Source organism: Plectropomus leopardus, chromosome 2, assembly GCF_008729295.1.
Source record: "Plectropomus leopardus isolate mb chromosome 2, YSFRI_Pleo_2.0, whole genome shotgun sequence".
Lineage (NCBI taxonomy): Eukaryota > Metazoa > Chordata > Actinopteri > Perciformes > Serranidae > Plectropomus > Plectropomus leopardus.
In genome coordinates, this window is record NC_056464.1 from 34,612,794 (window position 1) to 34,632,109 (window position 19,316).

Genomic DNA, 19,316 nt, shown 5'->3' on the forward strand with positions numbered 1-19,316 from the left:
CCCCGTGCAATCTGACCAATCACAGAGCTGCACCGTCTTAAATGACCAATCACAGGCGACCATGAACTAGGACTGGTTACCAAACGGGTGCCTGTCAGAGACAAACTGGACTAAACGCGCAACAGAAAAAAAATCACTGAAGGCTTTAAATTGAGATTTCTTTACCTGAACATATTCAGCTGTGGAGTAATTGTTCACATTTATTTACTTAAATTAAAAGAAGCAATACTATGTTGTAGCGTACTCTATTACATGTAAAAGTTTTGTCATCCTCACTGATCTTGCCAGCAAGCTTTTCATCCTCCACAGTTGACTTCATGTTAAAAGAACAAAAGTGTTAAAAAGTCAAAAAAGTAAAAGTACTCAATTCATAGAATGGACCTTTTGAAAGTAAAATACATAATGTTACTGGATTTTAATTACTGATACACTCGTGTACATCACTTTAATGTTAAAGCTGGTAAAGGTGGAGCTAATCTGAACTGCTTCACATAATTGCTGGATAGATTAACTTTGCATCAGTTATTATTAGTTTATGTACATTTTTGTATTAATAATTTTAACGTCTGAAGTATCTAGTAAAAAACGCTGCCAAATAAATAAAAATGTGAAATGAGTGAAAAATACACTGTTTCCCTCTGAAATGTAGTGGGGTATTAGTATAAAGCAGCATAAAATGGAAATAATCAAGTAAAATACTTCAAAACTGTACTTCGTTATGCTACTTGAGTTACTTTCCACCTCTGGAAAAAACAAAATACAAAAACAAGTACTGCAACAGTCAAGAAACATAAATAAAATATAACAATTGACAATTATATTTTTAAAACAATGCAATATGTCAATTATTAAAATGAAAAATGTCCAGTTTTGTGCGGAAATGTGGAAAAATATTCACCAAAGATTGTCCTAAACTTCACAGTCTTTAGTATAAAGAGTATGTGTGACGTACAGAGCCAAGCCAGCTAACAAAACCCACCTGGCAGCATCTGAAAATCCCAATAATTTACACATTATACTGTATGTTAGTGTTTATTCGGTGCAAAACAAAAACAAAGTGTAAAAATTACATGTTGTGGGTTAAAAGGGGGTTGAGTGTGGGACTATTTCTTATCCAGGTGCAGTATCTTCATGGGGTTGTTGCTGGTTGCCTGGTAACCTCACACCGATGAGAAAACCACCATTCGTTTTTTGTAGTCGTAGTAACACGGTCACATCCAACAAAAACCCAGTCATTGTATTTTGAAAGCTGAGGGGGACATGTCCCTGCGTCCCCAGTATAAATTACAATGCATGAGTTTAAAACAAGCAAAATTAATTCATTAACTCTTAACGCCCAGCATGTTGGTGATCTAACATTAGAGGCCACAGTTTTATTCATGTTATTTCAAAGGTTGGCGGATGTTAATGTGAATTCCTGAATGTGCATTCGACACATTTAGAAGCTTCTTGTGGCATCTCAGCAACAGCAAGTATGCTTTCCATTTTTAGACACAGACAGGTCTGTGTGTCGCAGCTGAGGCTCCACAGAGTGTGCGTTTAACACTGACACATGCTCTCTCTCTCTCCCTCCGCCTCCATACTCCAGTACAGAAATGGCAGAGCTCAGCGACAGGCATCCAGATGCACCCATCAGCAGCAGCAGCAACACACACACACACACACACACACACACACACACACACACACACACACACACACACACACACACACACGATCATCACGAACATCTGCAGCACGGTAGTGTCACCAGTCTCACCAGTGTTCTGCACCAACGCAGGTCTGCTCTGCAAAATTCAGCTGTTCACGTCTTAAAAAGATAATTCGCTACATGAGCAAAGCAGCACACTCACTCACACTCACATGCACACCACACACACACATCTGACAGGCGAGATGGTTGCCATAACAACCAAACAGTCAAAGCAGGGTCACTGAGTGAATCAGATGAAATGAAGCCTACATACATGTGTCTGTGTGTCTTACTGCAAAGCTGAGGAGGGGGCTGTCTCTCATGTGTCTGATCCTGTCCATTGCGGATCTGAGACATCTCTGACTGTCCTCTCCTGCGTTGTCCTCTTAGAAGGTTCGGTAGTGGGACTCAGGCAGCTGTCCAATAAGAGTGAGAAAGGTGTTAAAATATTAAGATGAGCAGGACGTCTCTTGTGATTTGATACTCATTGACAGGGATAAACCTTCTTCAACGGGGAGTCAACAAGTTCACAACTCGAGTTCAAAATCCTGAGGACTGAAGAACGCACGATGCTCAATAACCATTTGCTGAACCCAACGCCCCTCTTTGTTGCTGAGAGAAATATATATATATTTCTGATTTTATCAACTGTAGCTAACTAGTGTAAGACAGGTTAAAAACTGAGTCTCCAGCTGACTTTTTCCAGCTGATTTATCTAAAATGAGAACCCTGCAAAAAGGTTTTAAAAATTTACAGGCATCACATAAATGTCAACCATGAAGGAAAAATGCATGAGCCTTCGACAGTTGAGACAGGGCCTTCATCACACCAATATGGTACATTAGTGTTTCATCTCTAAAAACATAGTAGTATGTGGGCTGCTGGGAGATTCAATAATATGTGCACAATAATATGTGCATTTTACTGCAGCACATATGAACAAGATGATTATAGATTAAGATGAACAACATATTTATATGTCTTTCATTGAAAATTAGCAATGTGTTGAAATGCTTTGGCTCCAAGTTATTAAATGTATATTATGCAGGATTTTCCTAAATACATTATAAAAAATCAATGTATGAACTCGTGTATTATCTTACAGCATGCAGGTGAGATTGGGACTTTATCAAAAATAAGGCGACAAGTTACTATAGTATGTAAAGAAAAAGGGAAAAATTCTGCAAAGGCAGTGAGGTGAAACGCCAAGCAGCAGAGTGAATCTGAGGTTGACTTTCTCTTTTGCTCTCATTGGTGAACTCGAGGGGAGGATGGAGATGCAGAGCGACACAGAGTTGGCCTTTTTTCTGCTGAACAGGTTGGTGTGTTATGTGTTAGGTTGTTCAAAAGTCGCCTTTTCCACTGCAACAAAATTGTTTGTGGACTTTCGTTTTGTTGGAGCCAGAAGCCACCATATTGGTTGGAGGGTGGAGCTGTGGAGGAGAGAGAGGTAGATCTGACTCGCAGACTGTAGTGGCGTCTTGCAGACAGCTTGTCACTTAAGCGGCTCAGCCCTTAAATATGCGTAACTTTGGGACTTAATAAAATGTAAACGGACAACTTATTAAAAAAAAAACCTATCTAACCAAAAACCCATTGACTTTAAGACAATGGAACCAGAGATACTGGTACCGGAGATGTTACTTCATTTTGGGGTTTTAGGACTCATTCCTGGGGTACTCGATCAGTAAGCCAATAAATAGATTCCTCTACTTCTACTTATGCAGTACATCAAGTGTTGGCCACATCAACTCAGGTAAGTTTCTTGGTTCACACCTTGAGTTGAAAACAGTGTATCTGGACCACATCACCAGTCTAAAAGCCCCATTACGCTGAATCACCCCTGTGTTTACACCAGGTCTAACTGTTCTCCAGTTCCCCTCCAGATCAGGTCTCTCTGTTATTTAATAAATCCGTGCACATCGCGATTTGAAAGATTCTCCAACATTCTGGACCCAATCTGAAACAGAGGACCTCTAGTAGACATGAAGAACTACATCTCCCAGCATGCCTTGAGCAGCATCTGGTGGAGAACCCTGGATGAACAGCCAGAAGATGGATGGTGTGTTTCCTCTGTGTGTTACGCTGCAGCACAGGTTCCCTCCTGCACATGTCGAGGATTCATGAGGAGTTTCAGTCAGAGAGGAAGACATCCAGGGGGAGAACGCTCCATCTGATTGGCTGATGACCCTTAACAGGCCACCAATCAGACACCATCCTCACTGTGTGACTGCGTGTGTTTCCCTCTCCGTCTCTGAACGCACTGTGTCAGCCTGCGCATATTTTTATGTTTGCAGAGCTGCATGCATGCATGAGTGTGTGACTGTGTGCAGGATGCTCAATCCAGGAGCTGTGAAGGAGGGGGAGGGGCGAGGATCGAGACGCTGAAGAAATAGATGAAAAAAGAAAGAAAGAGGGATATTTAGAAGAGAAGAAGAGGGAAGGGAGGAGGACAGTGTGGAAAGGCACGCTGAGGAGAGATAGACGGAGAGAGTGAGGAGGAGGAGGAGGAGACGATCTGCTGGAGGAAGCAGCAGCATCGTTAATTTTCACAGGGACCAAGGCGGCTATCCTCTGTTGCCGTGACGATGGGCTGCTGGCTCTCTGGACCATGGATGGGTGACCAAATGGTAAGCATCCAAAGATCTGCCTCAATGTTATAAATGATACTGTCTGTTTTAAATGATGTCTTATTTGAAGAAGATGGACCTAAACTCTGGAAGGCACTTCCAGGTTTGTGTGTGTGTGTGTGTGTGTGTGTGTGTGTGCCCGCGTATGTGTGTGCACACACATGTGTGTGTGTGTGCCTGTGTGTGTGGATGCAGATGCAAAATGGCATCAAATCATGATTTCTGCAGGACTGTAAATTTATGTCTGCGTGGATAATGAACCTAATTAATGTGTTGAAATCTCAGTTTATTTCTAAGTTTTCTGGAAAATGTAAATGTAAAATTTTCATGTTTTGTGCAAGAACGTGGTCTATATTTGTCATCTCACAGCTCACAGTCATTCTGCTGCTGTCCTCTGTAGCCACACACAGGTGCCATTTTGTGCTTCTCAGCTCATGCAATGTGTGTGTGTGTGTGTGTGTGTGTGTGTGTCTGGTTGAATGTAGCGGAGGGTGACTCATGGTTGTGATGTGCTGGAGTTAACAATACTGTTCATGCGTCTAATTCGGTGGCTGCTGAGCTGCTTGTGTATGTGTGCGTGTGTGTGTGCGTGTGTGTGTGTGAAGCAGGATGAGGTTGATGCTGGCTCGTAGGTGTTAACCCTTTAGTGGAAATGTGGACATCATGTTCACATTCGTCATATTTGATATAAATGGCTCTCAACTCGACTGTTTTGTCATTTCTGAATAAAGCCACCATCTGTCTGCAGGCAGATCCGTGTCTTGTGACCCAGTTGCATAATGTCGACTAATTCAGACTTTTTTTTTGAGCCTGTAGTGTTTTCACACTGTAAAATGAAAAGGCTACAAGTGCAGTTAAAATGGCAGCATGCAGACAAAAAATTGATTGTGGAATCGTTTACACTGTCTTCTCAGTGTATGGCTGGATTTAAAGCATTTCTCTAGTGATGCAGCCTGCCACTTCCATAAAGTTACTGGACTTGTGAGAGAGAGATTTAAAATAACAGAGGCTGAAATATGCTCACTTTTATCCTTTAGCATGGGTCAAACTCTCATGATACTGGATCCTACAATTCCCATAATGCAGCTGGATATTTTTTCGTGATTGAACCCTCCCTGCCTGGTAAACAGCCACATCTTAAAAACGCCACACCTTCAGATTGTAACGCCGGATTTCTGTTTTACATTTGTCACGTTCAAATTGAGATAACCCTGATGACATCACTATGCCATGATCAGGGTTACTGACAACGCTCATCCACAGGCTGAGGGGGGAACATTAACATGCATATTTTGGTGAAAAAGGGGTACAAAATCAGTGTGCAGGTATACTATCTCTGGAGGTGATACAGTGAATTTAAAAGTTGCCTTAAATCGATCCTCCTCACGAATTTACAGCATTGCCAACAAATACCAACAAACTGCTGCATTTATCTCATATTAACCAACCCTAAGACCACAAGATGCACATTCAGCAGAGTGCTGCTGCTCACATATAGTAGGTGTAGATTACGAGGGGGATGCAGGGGACACGCCCCCTCAATATTTAGGACATGTACATTTTTCCCTCCATTAAAGTGGCAGACCACTAATATTCTGTCAGCATAAATGGATGCAGAAAATGCACAAATAAATGCAACAATTACAATCAATTCAACAGAATGCAGGATTTAAGTGTTTTCTACCAGAGAGCCCTCCAAAGCCACCCTTTCATTTCTGACCCCAAGTTTGGCTGCACAGTTCATCTACAGAAGAGTGTAAATTTTGTAAATTGTTTGACACTAACATTAACATAAAATTAATCTTTTTTTTTTTCACAAAACAGGTTTTTATTGTAATTGGATGTTCTGATATGATCAGAGGATATCCAGTGGTCAATATTTTCATAAAAACATTTAATTGAGTAATGTGTGATGGCAAAATGTCTGTCATAACACTCAGAATGTTCTCAGCTTTTCAGGGGGCCACCATTCACCGGGACATCGGTGAATGGTGGCCCCCGGCTGATGACCCTGCAGCTAACCGAACAGGCACCGTTGGAGGTGCAGCAGGCTTAAAGTCAAGCAGGCTTAACATCTACCTGTGTAACTAGAATTAGTCTCTTTAACCTCCAAGTTTAAGTTTAACAAATCATTTGTACCTCTTTTCCACTGCATGGTTCGGCCTGACTCCACTCATTTTTAGTACCGGGTCCTTTCTCTATTTAGTTTTTCTCTGCTGACTCTACCTCGACATTACAGGCGGGATTCTCAGCTGATTGGCGTAGTGACACCACATGAAACTGCCGTGACATGATCGTCAATGTAATCCTTTCACCAGCAACCAAACAGAGGAAAGTCTGCATTTCATCAATCAACAACGCTGCAGTTTTGCAGGCTGTCACGTTTTAAGATCTGGGTTGAATGAATTTTTTAGAAATTGCAGTTGCTTTTGACAGTAGCTTGGCTATTTCATCGTGTCAGGTTTGTGCAGGATGCTCCATGTTGCTCAATTGACAATGCTCTCTGACAAATCATTGGTCTGCGTGTTTTAACTTCGCCTTCTTGTATCACTTAGCTTACTGGAATCTAAACTGACGCAATATCAAAAAAAAAATCCAGGTTCTATCCACAACTTCAGCCAGGTTGAGTTAAGCGGCCCCACAACATGCAATAGGAATGTAGCTTGAGTATTTGCTCACACAGCAGCACCGGACTGCAGACAGACAAAGCTGGCGTCTATCTATTACAGATAGTGAAATATCTCACGGCTAAAGAGCCAGATGTTTGTCTCAGGAGTTAGTCGAGACTCAAGTGGAACTAAAATCGGAGTGAATATTGCGTTCACATTACATTGCACTCCGACAGGATGATCATCTCGCTCTGTCTGCTGGATGTGGGAAGAGGCACATGTTTGCTGACATCACATCCTCTCTCGTCCTCTCTGTGCTTGTTTCAGGTGAGTGGGCGGGGTCTTGCAAACCTGAGCCAGCGAGACGCTCTGCGGATCCTGGCGGCCAGTCAGCGTCCGATCACCATGCAGATTAAGGGTCAGAGGGGGTGTGGCACAGAGGCGGACAGGGGAATGTGGGAGCCCCTTCCTCTCAACTTGCAGCACCTCAACCTGCCCCTCCCACTAATGGGGGCGGGGCTCAATGCCTCCAGCCCCTCCTACCAAGACAGGTACACACACACACACACACACACACACACACACACACACACACACACACACACACACACACACACACACACACACACACAGACAACATTATGAGGATCTATACAGTAAGAGGTCTGATTATTGTGGAGAGCTGTTAACTGCTGTTTAAAACTGCTTCAATAAAAGGTTCTTGGTTGTTGTTTTTGCAGTTTTGCCGTAAAAACGCGCAGGAATCAATAACTACTTTTTATCTTGATTTGGTTTGTGGACTCGCATTGGGTATTTTAAGCTGATGAGCATAGTGAGATGAACGTTGCATTGGATGTCTATAAGACAAAAACAAGTATCTAACAGTGTTTTCCTTTATGCAAACAACTACAAAAATACACGTTAAAAGATGAACCAGGAATCAGTTCTGTAATATCTCATGGACCAGTAAAATATATATTTAAAAAATAAACAAACAGATGCCGTAGAATTCAGCTATGAAGATAGTGAGCATTACAACATGAGTGCATAAAAGTCTTTAGTATTGCATTATTATAAAAAAATGATTTGGTCTTAAAAATGTCTTCATTGTGTTTTCTTGTTGTTCGTCTCAGACATTATTACAGCCATCTGTCTCTGCCACAAGATCACTGTGAAGGAGGACGGTATAGCTACCTGTCCAGCTCCCCACGGGACACTGTGGACTTGGGCCACCAGGTGACACAAAGAACCACACACACTCTTTACACGGCAGTTTAGTAAAGAGTTGACACAGAATTCCTGCAGTTAGTTATAATGTTCAGCCCATGAACATACAGAAGCTTTGTGTTGTTTCTCATTTTCTGTGTGTCACATCATGAATCTCTTAGGATCCAGAAATGAATGGTCGTGGACCAAAGGGACAAAACTGCCTGATGAGATGTTGCAATGCAAACTTAGAAGAACCTAACGGCTGCCACAGTCAGGTATTCAAAACTGAGCTGTCTGTCTTACAGCTGAGGTTACACATCATCACTTTTTCATTCTGAGTAGAAATGACAGAAAAGGACTTCTATGGCCACTAAACCTGTAAAAATAAAAGAAAAAAATATGATGCTCAAAGCACCTGCTGAAACCCCAACCAGCACTATCAAGCAAAAACTGTCTCAGTGCTGTTGTGGTTTTTGTACAAATTCATATTAGTTAACGTGCATACATCTGACGCAAAACTGTTTGTGAATTCGCCCATGAGAGTGATTGTTTTTATCATTCTTGAGAAAACGTGCATGCATGTGCATTTGTTTAAATGGTCTTGGGAATGAGAGTACCTGTTGTTACAGACGGATGATGAGGACTTCATGCTGGAGAAGCCGATGGGCTTCCTGCCCCTCCACCATGAGCTGGACAGCGGTCTGGGCTGGACTGACGGCTCCATCCACCAAGGAGACCTCTCGGGGCTGGAGACCGAGGAAGGAGGCCTGGAGGACTGTCATTCACATGCGGCCCTCGCCCCAGGGGGTTGTGGTGGCTTCGGAGGCGGTGGCTCTCCCTCCTCTGAGTCCTTTATTTCCTCAGAGCTCAGCGATTCTGGCTTTTACAGCGTGAGCACTGGGGAGTTCCGGCACTTTCAGAGGCTGTTGGAGAAGCGAATGCGGCTGTACAACGCCAGAATGCAACATCAGGGCGAACCCTGCGAGAGGCGGGAGCGGCGTGACAGCTGCCCCAAGAGCCACCGCGAGCTGCTGGAGGCCATCCCTGAGGCCCTGACGGTGCAGCCTCAATGCCCGCGACTGCAGCTCGAGCTGGAGGAGGGGGCTGGGCCCATTATGGATATCCCATCTCGCGGCCTTTTCAGGTAGAAGCTTTTAGAATTACTGACCCTACAAAATGACAGACAAGGTGTCATTAGAAGTAGGCCCAGTTGTTATCATGGTATTGTGGTGTACCAGGGCATTTAGAAATCCTGAAACTAGGATCTTTACTACTGTTAAATTACAAACACTCCTTTGTTTGTTTAACTGATAAGGAGATGCCGTATTGAGGTGGTATATTGAGGTATACAGTTCATACCACCAGAGGTCAGTCTCTGCTGGTGAAATCGGCAGCTGAGCTGGTTTAGATGGCAACCTGGTGTGCTGGGGATAACGTGCAGGACTTTTTTTTTCCCAGTCTTTTTATTTGCCTTTATTTGGGATGACATGCAGCAAAGGGCCGAGGCCGGAATTGTACCCATGGCCACTGCAGCGAGGACGTAGCCTCTGTACATGGGGCGCCCGCTCTACCAACTGAGCTGCTGGGCACCCCTAACGTGCAGGACTAGTAAAAAGCCAACCAGCAACAGCAGAGAGAATCAGTGAGAAAAAGAGCATTTTTCACATCTAACTCATTGAATTAAGGGTTTACTTCAACCAAACCAGAGTGTTAGTTAAAAAGGCATTTAAGATAGTTATAATTTAGTGCAAGGGAGAAACTTGAATTCACAAGGTTTGCAGTTGCATTTTTTGTTAAATAAGGAAAAAAGATTTAAGAATTTTTCCTTTCTTGACATTTGAGCTGGTGGAGCCTAGTGAACTCGCCTCTAAAACACATCTCAAAGACGAAACATTGGGAGAGGCACCACACACAGACCTGTACAAATGTATCAGCAATCAACAGTGGGACATATCGCTAAATCGTACATTAAAGGCAAGACAATGTCATACATGCTGCAATGACTAATACTACCAGCAGCTCAGCTCTTAAGTTTGCTTGTTGGTTTTTTTGGTTCCACAAATATTGTTAAATGTGAAATGTCAGGAATGTGTGAAGATATGAAAACATAGATACCACCTAAGCCTAATTAGAAGATCAAATTTCAAAGCAACAGTATCTGAGGCGGGTAACAGCACAAAAAATGTTAGTAATACTGCACGTTGCACTGTTGAGCGACCCTTAATCAGGGAAAATTCCTTCACAGCAACCTGTAAATATCATTCACCCCAAACATGTGTTGTTGCTGATTGTTTGTTGACTTCACTGTTTGTATTTCCAGGGTTTCATCGGTCCAGTTCCATAAAGCCGACCGGCCCTGTCTGAACCGCCACAGCTCCAGCAGTGGAGCTCTCTTCAACCCCTCCCATGCTCACGCTGCAGTCTCACGAATGAACGCCCCGGTCCTCTCCACCTGCAGCACCCCTTCCAGCCACCGGAGACCACTAGTTCCCATGCAGCAGCCCCACCAGGGCTCCAGTTCAGTGGGGATGCTGAGGAGAAGCCGAACGCTCCACCATCGCCCTCCTCCGCAGGAGTACCGCCGTCGAGCCAGCCACCCAGCTTCCCCCTCCTACTGCGCAACGACCCTGCACCACTGTGGAGGCGTCCTGCCACATAACATCCTGCCACCGGGTTTGCCAGAGGAAGGTGAGCTAGTGGCTGGAGTGATGGCTTCTCACCCAACAGGCTTGGCCCTCTCACCACAACAACACCCCACCAGTATGGCGCATATGAGGGGTGCCAGCACACATGAGCGATGCTACGACAACAACCCTAATGCCCAGATTGCTCACCACGACTGGTGGCACTCGCAAGAAAGAGGCTTGATGCCAGAGCAACTGGTAACGGAAAGGGACCTTGAGGTCGAGAGGGAACTGGAACAAAAAAGGCAAATGCAGGAGAAGGAGCTGGAGAGGGAAAGGGAGGCACAGATTCAAGAGGAAATGGACAGAGAGAGGCAGCAGGAGCTGGGGAGGAGCCGAGCCAGAGAACAGCTGCAGCAGCAGCACCAGGGTCTGGTCCACCCTCCTCAGGCTGGAGATGTCAATGACACCTGGCCGAAACCAGCCACCCGTCAGTCCCAGAGTGGCGGGGGAAGCAGAGGTCTCTATAGCACCCTGGAGGGCCACACAGGGGCCGGCTCTGCTGCTGGATGGGATGCAAAGAAAGGACACATGAATGTGTGTTCAAGCCCTAATCCCAGTTCTGGTTTGCAGCATAAAGTTAATTCAAGCTCCAAACCCAACACAACCTCACGAAGGAACCAGCTCCTGAGGGACCGGGCATCTCAGCTGGCGGATGAACGAAGTGGGATGAGCACGGATGAGGAGACCAACACAGACATGCTGATGGGTCGGTACTGGAGTCGCATGGAGAGAAGGGAACACTTCCTGTTGGCCCGTGAGCAGAAGCAGCAGCAGATGCAGGCGAGAGGCGGGACAATACGAGACGCCATCATGAGGGGAGGATCCATCGCTGGAGGAGGAGGAGGACCCTCTGTCGGAGATGGAGGTGTGCTGGACAGCAGAGGAGGCGGATCTTTTGCAGAGGGGCGGTGCAACACAGTTCTGGAGTTGAGTCAGAGGAAGCTGAGTCGTCTGAGGAACAGGAAGCTGTTGGATGACTGGACGACAGTAGAGGAGCTGCTGACTCATGGGACCAGGCTGGATGACCAGGAGGACATAATGTGTACCAGCTCCCTGCTCACGGTCACCACCGTCTAACTGCATGGGCACCACGTCTAACTGTAACTCTGTGTGTGAGTGTGCGTGATACTGGGCTAACGATACGACATTTTAGTAGACCCTTCTTCTCGTTCAGTCTTTTCCAGAGTCAGATGAGAAGATGGGTGCCAGTTTCATCTTTGTCCAGTACAGAGAGAGTTCCAGGATGTGTTTAAGCACAAAGACTGGAAGTGGGAAGAAACTGCCAGCGTAGCTTAATATAAACAGAAAAAAATCCACCTTCTAACATCCCCAAATCTTGCCAAATTAAACCAACGGTTGGATTCTATGTTGTGCATTTGTGTAGCTGCGTGGGTCTACAGGGGTCTGTAATTCTCATCTGCTCATGTCCACGCAGAACTCTCCGTGAAAGTTATATACCACCCCAAAATATCTGACCATGCAGACTGTACGCAGTAGAGGTACATGATGATATTGTCACATCATTTAGAGATAACTCTCTAAAATGAAATATTGTCAGAGGCCCGAAATGAAGTTTTCTGCTGATATGACAAGTCAATAACATGACACTTTGTTATGTGACTTTATTTAGTCAAAATAGGTGAAATTTGCCTTGGTTTTGGATATTGACAGGACTGTCTTTGGGAGAGCATCTTCCAAGCCTGTTAATGGGATGAATTTTAGTTTTGTTTAAAATTTGTTCCATATGAATAAATATGGCATATTTTACAAGTAACCCAGTAGTTTTATTATTTTGCAAAATTAATGTGTACATTTTTAAAAGGATTGTGTTTAATGTCTGCATCTGCCACCAGTGGGCCATCAAGATAAGAGTAGGCATTTAGATCTTTATTTCTAACATGCCAAATAAGATGGGAGAATAAAATAAAAGTAAGAAAAACAACACCAGAATGTCCATCGAACATATTCAGCAAACAATGCAAATATTTCATGTCTGAAAACGAGTAAGACGAAGTGAATAATATGCGTACTATGTGAATTCCACTACAGGAGAGACTTAACATTCTCTGCACTTAGGTGGAAAAATATATGTGCATATGTTGCTATCTGCATCATCCAAAATGAGTGGGAAAATATCTGCATGTCAGATGTCGGCAAAAATCCAATATTGTGCACCCCTTGTATGGACTCACAGCACAGTGTGCACTGTTTACCATCTCTAATGCTGTCTCTGTCCTCTTTGGAGTACTGTACGTGAAGCACAAAGATGAACTGATATCCATCTTCTCATACAACTCTGGGGAACACAGAGAACGAAAGGATTTATGGAAATGTCGGACTGTTCCTTATATGAATGTGTGTGCGAGAGGGAACCTCACCGTCATTGCTGTACATCACCTCAACTGATAGCTTTATGTGTGGGTGTGTCACCACTGTACAGCACTCCGGACAATATGTGTGTGTCAGTGCATGACGCTTGTAAAGACAACCAACCGAACAAGGTCATTTGAGCGTGTGTCTGCATCACGTGTTTCCTGCTACATCTTTTGCTACATTTATTTCACAGAATCTTTGACAAATTCACAAAACGTTTGGGTTCAGACTCAAATCTTCAAACAGACCATGAGATTTCGGGGAGCAATACTGTTCTGCGTGATGTACCTGGCTGTGCACTAACGATAGATCACATAAGAATACTTTTACATCAGGGCCACAGAACACATCAACTGTAGCAATGCAGACAATGAAAACTGAGATTTGATACCAAATCTTGAGTGGTTTTTATAGAAACTCTGTTTACAATTAAAGTATCAAACGGTGGGAGCTTTTGTAACTACGATGAAAAATGTGACCTGATTTACTTGGTTGTGAAACACTAGTGAAAACCGTGTTGATCAGGGACAACAGGAACAATGTGCTATGGAGGTCCGCAGAGGATTTTGGCTACAGCTTTAATCTGTAATGTCAGCTGCTGATGTGTCTGGGAGGTTATGCTGCATTCACGTCATATCATTCAGACCGAACTCAGAAATCACTTTTACATTAACCTCCGAGTTACAATTCTGACTTGGAGGTATGAGAGATGTAAGAATTTTTGGCGAAAATAAATATAAATACAATAATATTAATTTATCTGTATGACTACAAGATCAGTAACAGACTTGTTCTGAACAGTGCATGGTTGCCATCCCCCTCCACTGTTTCCAGTTTAAATATGACAGAAGCTGTGTTATCTGTGTCGCCTTTTGACCATGGCTACCAGGGAAACCACACCAATTAAAACAATGCATTTAGGTACGTTTCTGGGCATGAGTAATATGAATTATTAATCTCTTCGCCACCCAAGATATTAATATACAAGACGGGCACTCGGAAAGCGCAGACCTTCGCCAAGGCCAAATGCCCAATCTTACAATACCAAAGGTGCAAATGACATTCACGTTATGATATAGTAGCAAGTAATTATTAGCCATGTAAAGATTTAGAGCAGTAACGGTTGTTATGTGTGTGTGTGTGTGTGTGTGTGTGTTGTCATCTGAGCGTGTCTGTTCTTTGATTTAGTAGCGGGGTTAGCTGCGCCTGCATGTGAGTGCATTTGAGTCCTTTCCCACTTTTGCCTTCGTGTGTATGTCTTCACTGGTAAGCTATTCGCCACACCTATGCACTGCACACTACTTGTGCCAGGCATGCATGGGACAGCGGTGCTCATACAAAGGTGATACAATGAATGCCGCATCACAAACCACATCCAGTAAAGGCCACCCATGGGTTTATCCCCAAGTTGCCCCGATGGGTGTGAGCTTACCTCCACTAACATTGTTAGCTCTGTTAGCACTGTTGCCATTGTTAACACTGCACCGCCCGCCGCCGCTGTTTTGGTGCAGCAACCTGCATGTTTGCTTGTGACGTCCAGGGTGAGAGTTGCGTGCATTTATTGCAATTTTAACAAAAGTGAAAAATAATTTGTGTATGCGCCCTGTGATTCAGATCTTCTTTAAAATTGAGTAGGTCCTGTCTCGGCTGATGTTACACCCTTCCTCCAAGTTTCATGATAATTGAGTCGCTTGTTTTTGCGTAATCCTGCTGACAAATGCACAAACAGCACTGAATATGTGGTCTCCTTGGCATAGGTAAAAAATATATCTTTGAAAAGAAGGCACCATCATGTGTTACCCCGATTCATACTGTTCTGCTGAAACAGCGTGAATGCAGCATCAGATATTTGGGCTTTCATGGCACATGGCTCCCTGTTCCTGCTAGTGTCTTAACTGTTGGCAGGATGTTTACAGATCTACCTACCCAGGTAACAGCTTATGCACGTTTACTGAAATCTATAGAGATGCGGTGACTGTGTGGAGCCATCAAGAAGATAACCTCAAGTCAGCTTAGGTTGTCCAGACTGCTGTAGCGTCTAAACAGACAACACAGCCAGAGCTCACGTCAGCGTTGACATTCCACTAAAAACAGGTACAACGTGAGTAAATCTGAAATCTTCGGATTCCACGTCTGCAGTTCGGGAAAATGTGCAATAATACCTCAAGCTAGTTTTAATATGACAGTGACGGTGTTGTGTGCGCTACCTGTCAGCTGGTCATCGAATGCAGTAACTCGTTTTAAATCAAACAGATGCACAAATGTGACGAGTCACCGCGAGTGCATCGTAATCCTAGAACCTAAAATGGCAAGAGCAAAGGTTATGTAGATATTTAAATGATTTCTTTACATTGTTTTCCATGAGAGGGACCTAAGAAAACAACTTTTTGCACATCATTTTTTATACTAAAAGTTTTCCCTACTTTCTCTACCAGGGACTGAGGCCAGTGGAAAGACTGTAGATAGAACGATAGTATGTGTTGATGTTTTCTTTATAAACTATCATAGTGATTTATGGAGGAAAAAAATAAATTTATTGTCATTGTGTTGGACATATTTCAATATTTTTCTTGTGATGGTTACAAAACCAATGTGAACAGTTTTTATGATCTTTGAAAATCTTCTTAATTTACTGAAAAGCTGGTGAAACTTTGATTTACCATTTTCAAAGAGTGAACACAAAATGTGAATATTATTGTCTCTTTAAATGGCTAAATTGAATTTTACTGTTGTTTTGTGTCATTATGACATGTACATATTGATTTTGTAAGAAGGTGCAGATGAGATGGGAGATAGTAACAGGACATGCTGATGCCATCAGACGCCTCCAGTGGTTTATCATGTGATTCTGTAGGTTTATAGCTGTGTTATGGAGGCTGTATATACAGCACAAAGATTAACATTGTAGTAGTAGTACGTTTAACACTCACAATATTGTCTAAAGTCATGGAAAGTGATTCAGTTTTGTTAAATGTGGTATCCATGAATTATGAGTAGGATCACTGACACTAATTCTTAAAAGAGCACCTCAACATTTTAGAGAAGTCCTCTTGTTCTGTTTTCTTTGGAGTCAGGTGTTTCAGATGGATATTAGTTTCATTTCGGTGTATTTAGTACAAATATGGCTCCAGGATGTGTTCAGAACAGCTTTACACAAATAATGGAAGCACAAGAAAGACATTTCTAGCAACAGATGTTAAATATGTAATCTTATTAATTGAACAGGTGTAAAAAAAAGAAAAAATTGTGTTTTTACAGTATGTGTTTCAGTTGGGTTGCAGTATTGAAGCAGGAAGAAACTGCTAGCCCTTTTACATCAAAACCTAAAACGACACTAGCAGCACTCTGAATTATGTTCTAACGTCAACATGCTAATGTGCTCACGACGACAGTGTTAACATGCTGATGTTCAACAGGTAATTGTTACCATGGTCACCATCTTAGTTCACCTTGTTAGCATGCTCACAATTGCTATAGCACTAAACACCAAGTACAGCTGATGGGAAAGTCATCCGTCCAAACGTATCTGAAAACTGAATACCTGAATCACTGCTTTAGGAATTACCTAAAATGACAAAAACCACCCTTGGGAAAAAAATGGTCGACCTGTACTTGTATTTTTCTGTCTTCCAACATTGAGGGGACAGAGTTTATGACTTGTACTGTAGCCAGCCACCAGGGAGCGATAGACATGTTTTGGCCTCATTTTTGGGGAGCAATCATATTGTCTATCTTTATTACACAGTCTTTGGGCTGGAAGCATGCATTGTTCACTCAGAACTTGCAGATGTGAGCAGTGACAGGCTAAGCTTGGTGTTGATCTTAAAAGCTCTGTACTCATAATGGGGTCAGCAGGCCTAAACAACCTATTTGTTTAAATCAGACAGAATTTTAGTTTCTTGAGTAATTTTGCTCTTTGATTAAGCTCGGCTAGCAGTTACCCTTTGCTTCCAGTCTTTGCGTTAAACTAAGGACATCCTGGGCCTATCTGTGCCCTAGACACACAGAGAGGAAACTGATATCCATCTTCTCATCTGATTCTGGAGAAGACAGAGAACAATATAATTTAAAGAAATGTCGACCTGTTTGTTCAAAACACTTTAAAGAGACAAGTCAAGTCAAGTCAAGTCAATTTTATTCATAGAGCCCATTATCACAAAACATGGTTTGCCTCAGAGGGCTTTACAGTGTACGACATCCCTCTGCCCTTAGACCCTCACATCACCCAAGGAAAAACTCCCGAAAAGAACCCCTGAAACGGGTGAAAAAAAGGAAGAAACCTCAGGAAGAGCGGTAGAGGATGATGAGGGATCCCTCTTCCAGGACGGACAGATGTGCAGTGGACAAGATGTGGAATCTGTTTGTTTCCATGTTTTCCTCCTCTCTCTCTCTCTCTCTCTGTGTCTCTCAGCTGTGACTCAAACAGTCTGAATAATGGATGACGAAGAAAGAATTTTTACTTCCCCCCCGCCCCCCCTTTCACTCTCTTTGCTTACGTTACACAAGGACACTGAGAGCTGAAAATAGCGCTGCTGTCCTCATGTGATGTGAAATTAAAAGCACACTGGAGCGGAGACACTTGCTGCTGGGGAACTCAACACTTGTTTTACTCCATCTGACAATCCCTCCATCCAGCCTGCAACACCACCTCCATCTGTCTGTGCAAGAGTACTTTTCACAACAGCAAGCTTTTTGGAATATGATGATGTACATGTGATTGTAATAAAGAGATTTTAATTAGCTATGAAACGGCGATTTCGTGTTTTTATTGATAAACACAGTGCTTGGGACGTCTTGAAACTTGGGCTGAGCTGTTTTACTCATTCAAAAGTGGTTTTAGTAGGTGAATTAATGTATTACTGTAATAACTTAGCAACTGAGGCCACTTTTTTATGTAAAGCACATGAAGAGATTACTTCATGTAAACAGTCCCCTCTGCAGTTATTGGCCTGGACTCCACTTGAGAAATCATAAAACATGCATTAAAAGACACATTAAGTCGTGCACGGTCATTTATTTATTAACCTTTAAATAAAAAAAATAATTAAAAAATCATGAAACTTTTTTAATCAGGTGTTGCCAAGATTTGAATAAAAAAATTTAAATGGTTAAAAAAAATCAAGAACTTTGAATTTTATTAACTGTTGACAGTATTTGATATAAGGGATGCTGATGGAATAAATAAATAGAAGTGCAAATACAAATTTTAAAAATATATGTTTTATCATTTTCATATTTTAAAATACTTTTTACCCATAAGAACCTGATTTTATTACAAGTACTATCCTATTAAAAAAATCTAATTAGGATCATATTATTTAACTGTTTTTGCCCCTTGTGTTTGCTGTTTTTAATATATATATATATTTAATTTTGTAATACATAAATGAATGTGACCCACTGACTCAATATCAGGTATCATTATTACACAGAACTCATGCTGGATTTTAGGACTTTTCTCTATTTAATCCTGTATGTTAACAGAATAATATTAAGTAAGTGAGTGGATATTTTTGGTAAAAAAAAATATGTTTTTAATGGTTTTTGTCACATACACTTGAATCTGACAATTTTGGATTGTCAGTTGTTTTGAGATATTCCCATCTCTCATCATAGAGCCTATCAGGCTATTGGTATATCATTGTAGCCACCTTTTTTTTAACATTATGACCTGACAAAGATCCAACGGAGACCAAAACACTGCTCATTTGAATATTTTTATGTTTTGCAACCAGCATGCTGGTGTTACACTTTAAATCATCTCCAAGGATTCAATAGGGATTGTAACCACAGCGACATGATACAGACAAATCATTTTCCCACTGATGTTTTTGTTTAGTTACATGCAAACCATTTAGTCACTTGTGAACTCAGAATATAAGTCAGCTTTACATAATGTCTGTATACAGAGTCTATAGTCCACTGCACGTGTGACTGATTGCAGTCATTGATCCTGTCCTCCATCTGTTCCTCTGAGATCTAACTATGGCCCCCTTCTAATGTTACCACTGAACATGTGGCTGCTCGACAGTACCTTTTCTTTTGTCCAGCACTCTCATTGGCTAGAAACTGTGAGAAAGTCCAACTAGACCAAGACCCACACATTGATATGGAG

General features: G+C 42.5%; 2 protein-coding genes across 2 annotated transcripts in view; one reads left to right on the forward strand and one right to left on the reverse strand.

Moving 5' to 3' along the window:
* Window positions 1–3,998: 3,998 nt before the first annotated feature.
* On the forward strand, window positions 3,999–11,905 carry LOC121948705. The gene is made up of 6 exons (XM_042494114.1): window positions 3,999–4,323; window positions 7,260–7,483; window positions 8,066–8,168; window positions 8,321–8,416; window positions 8,771–9,285; window positions 10,462–11,905. Exons 1-6 carry the CDS (start codon window positions 4,282–4,284, stop codon window positions 11,903–11,905), a joined length of 2,424 nt encoding a protein of 807 aa, XP_042350048.1. The 5' UTR covers window positions 3,999–4,281.
* Window positions 11,906–11,998: 93 nt separating this feature from the next.
* The window catches only part of LOC121948711 (fer-1-like protein 4), a 34,852-nt gene continuing 27,534 nt past the window's right edge, over window positions 11,999–19,316 (reverse strand). Inside the window, exon 29 of the mRNA XM_042494127.1 lies at window positions 11,999–12,090. Coding sequence (XP_042350061.1) covers window positions 11,999–12,090 — 92 coding nt within the window. The remainder of the gene's footprint in view (window positions 12,091–19,316) is intronic.

Excerpts from the sequence above, each read along its gene's own strand:
- LOC121948705 (XM_042494114.1), top strand. The coding sequence starts at position 4,282 with ATGGGCTGCTGGCTCTCTGGACCATGGATGGGTGACCAAATG. Across the intron at positions 4,324-7,259 it reads CATGGATGGGTGACCAAATG|GTGAGTGGGCGGGGTCTTGC; the intron begins GTAAGCATCCAA and ends TGCTTGTTTCAG. Across the intron at positions 9,286-10,461 it reads CCATCTCGCGGCCTTTTCAG|GGTTTCATCGGTCCAGTTCC; the intron begins GTAGAAGCTTTT and ends TTGTATTTCCAG.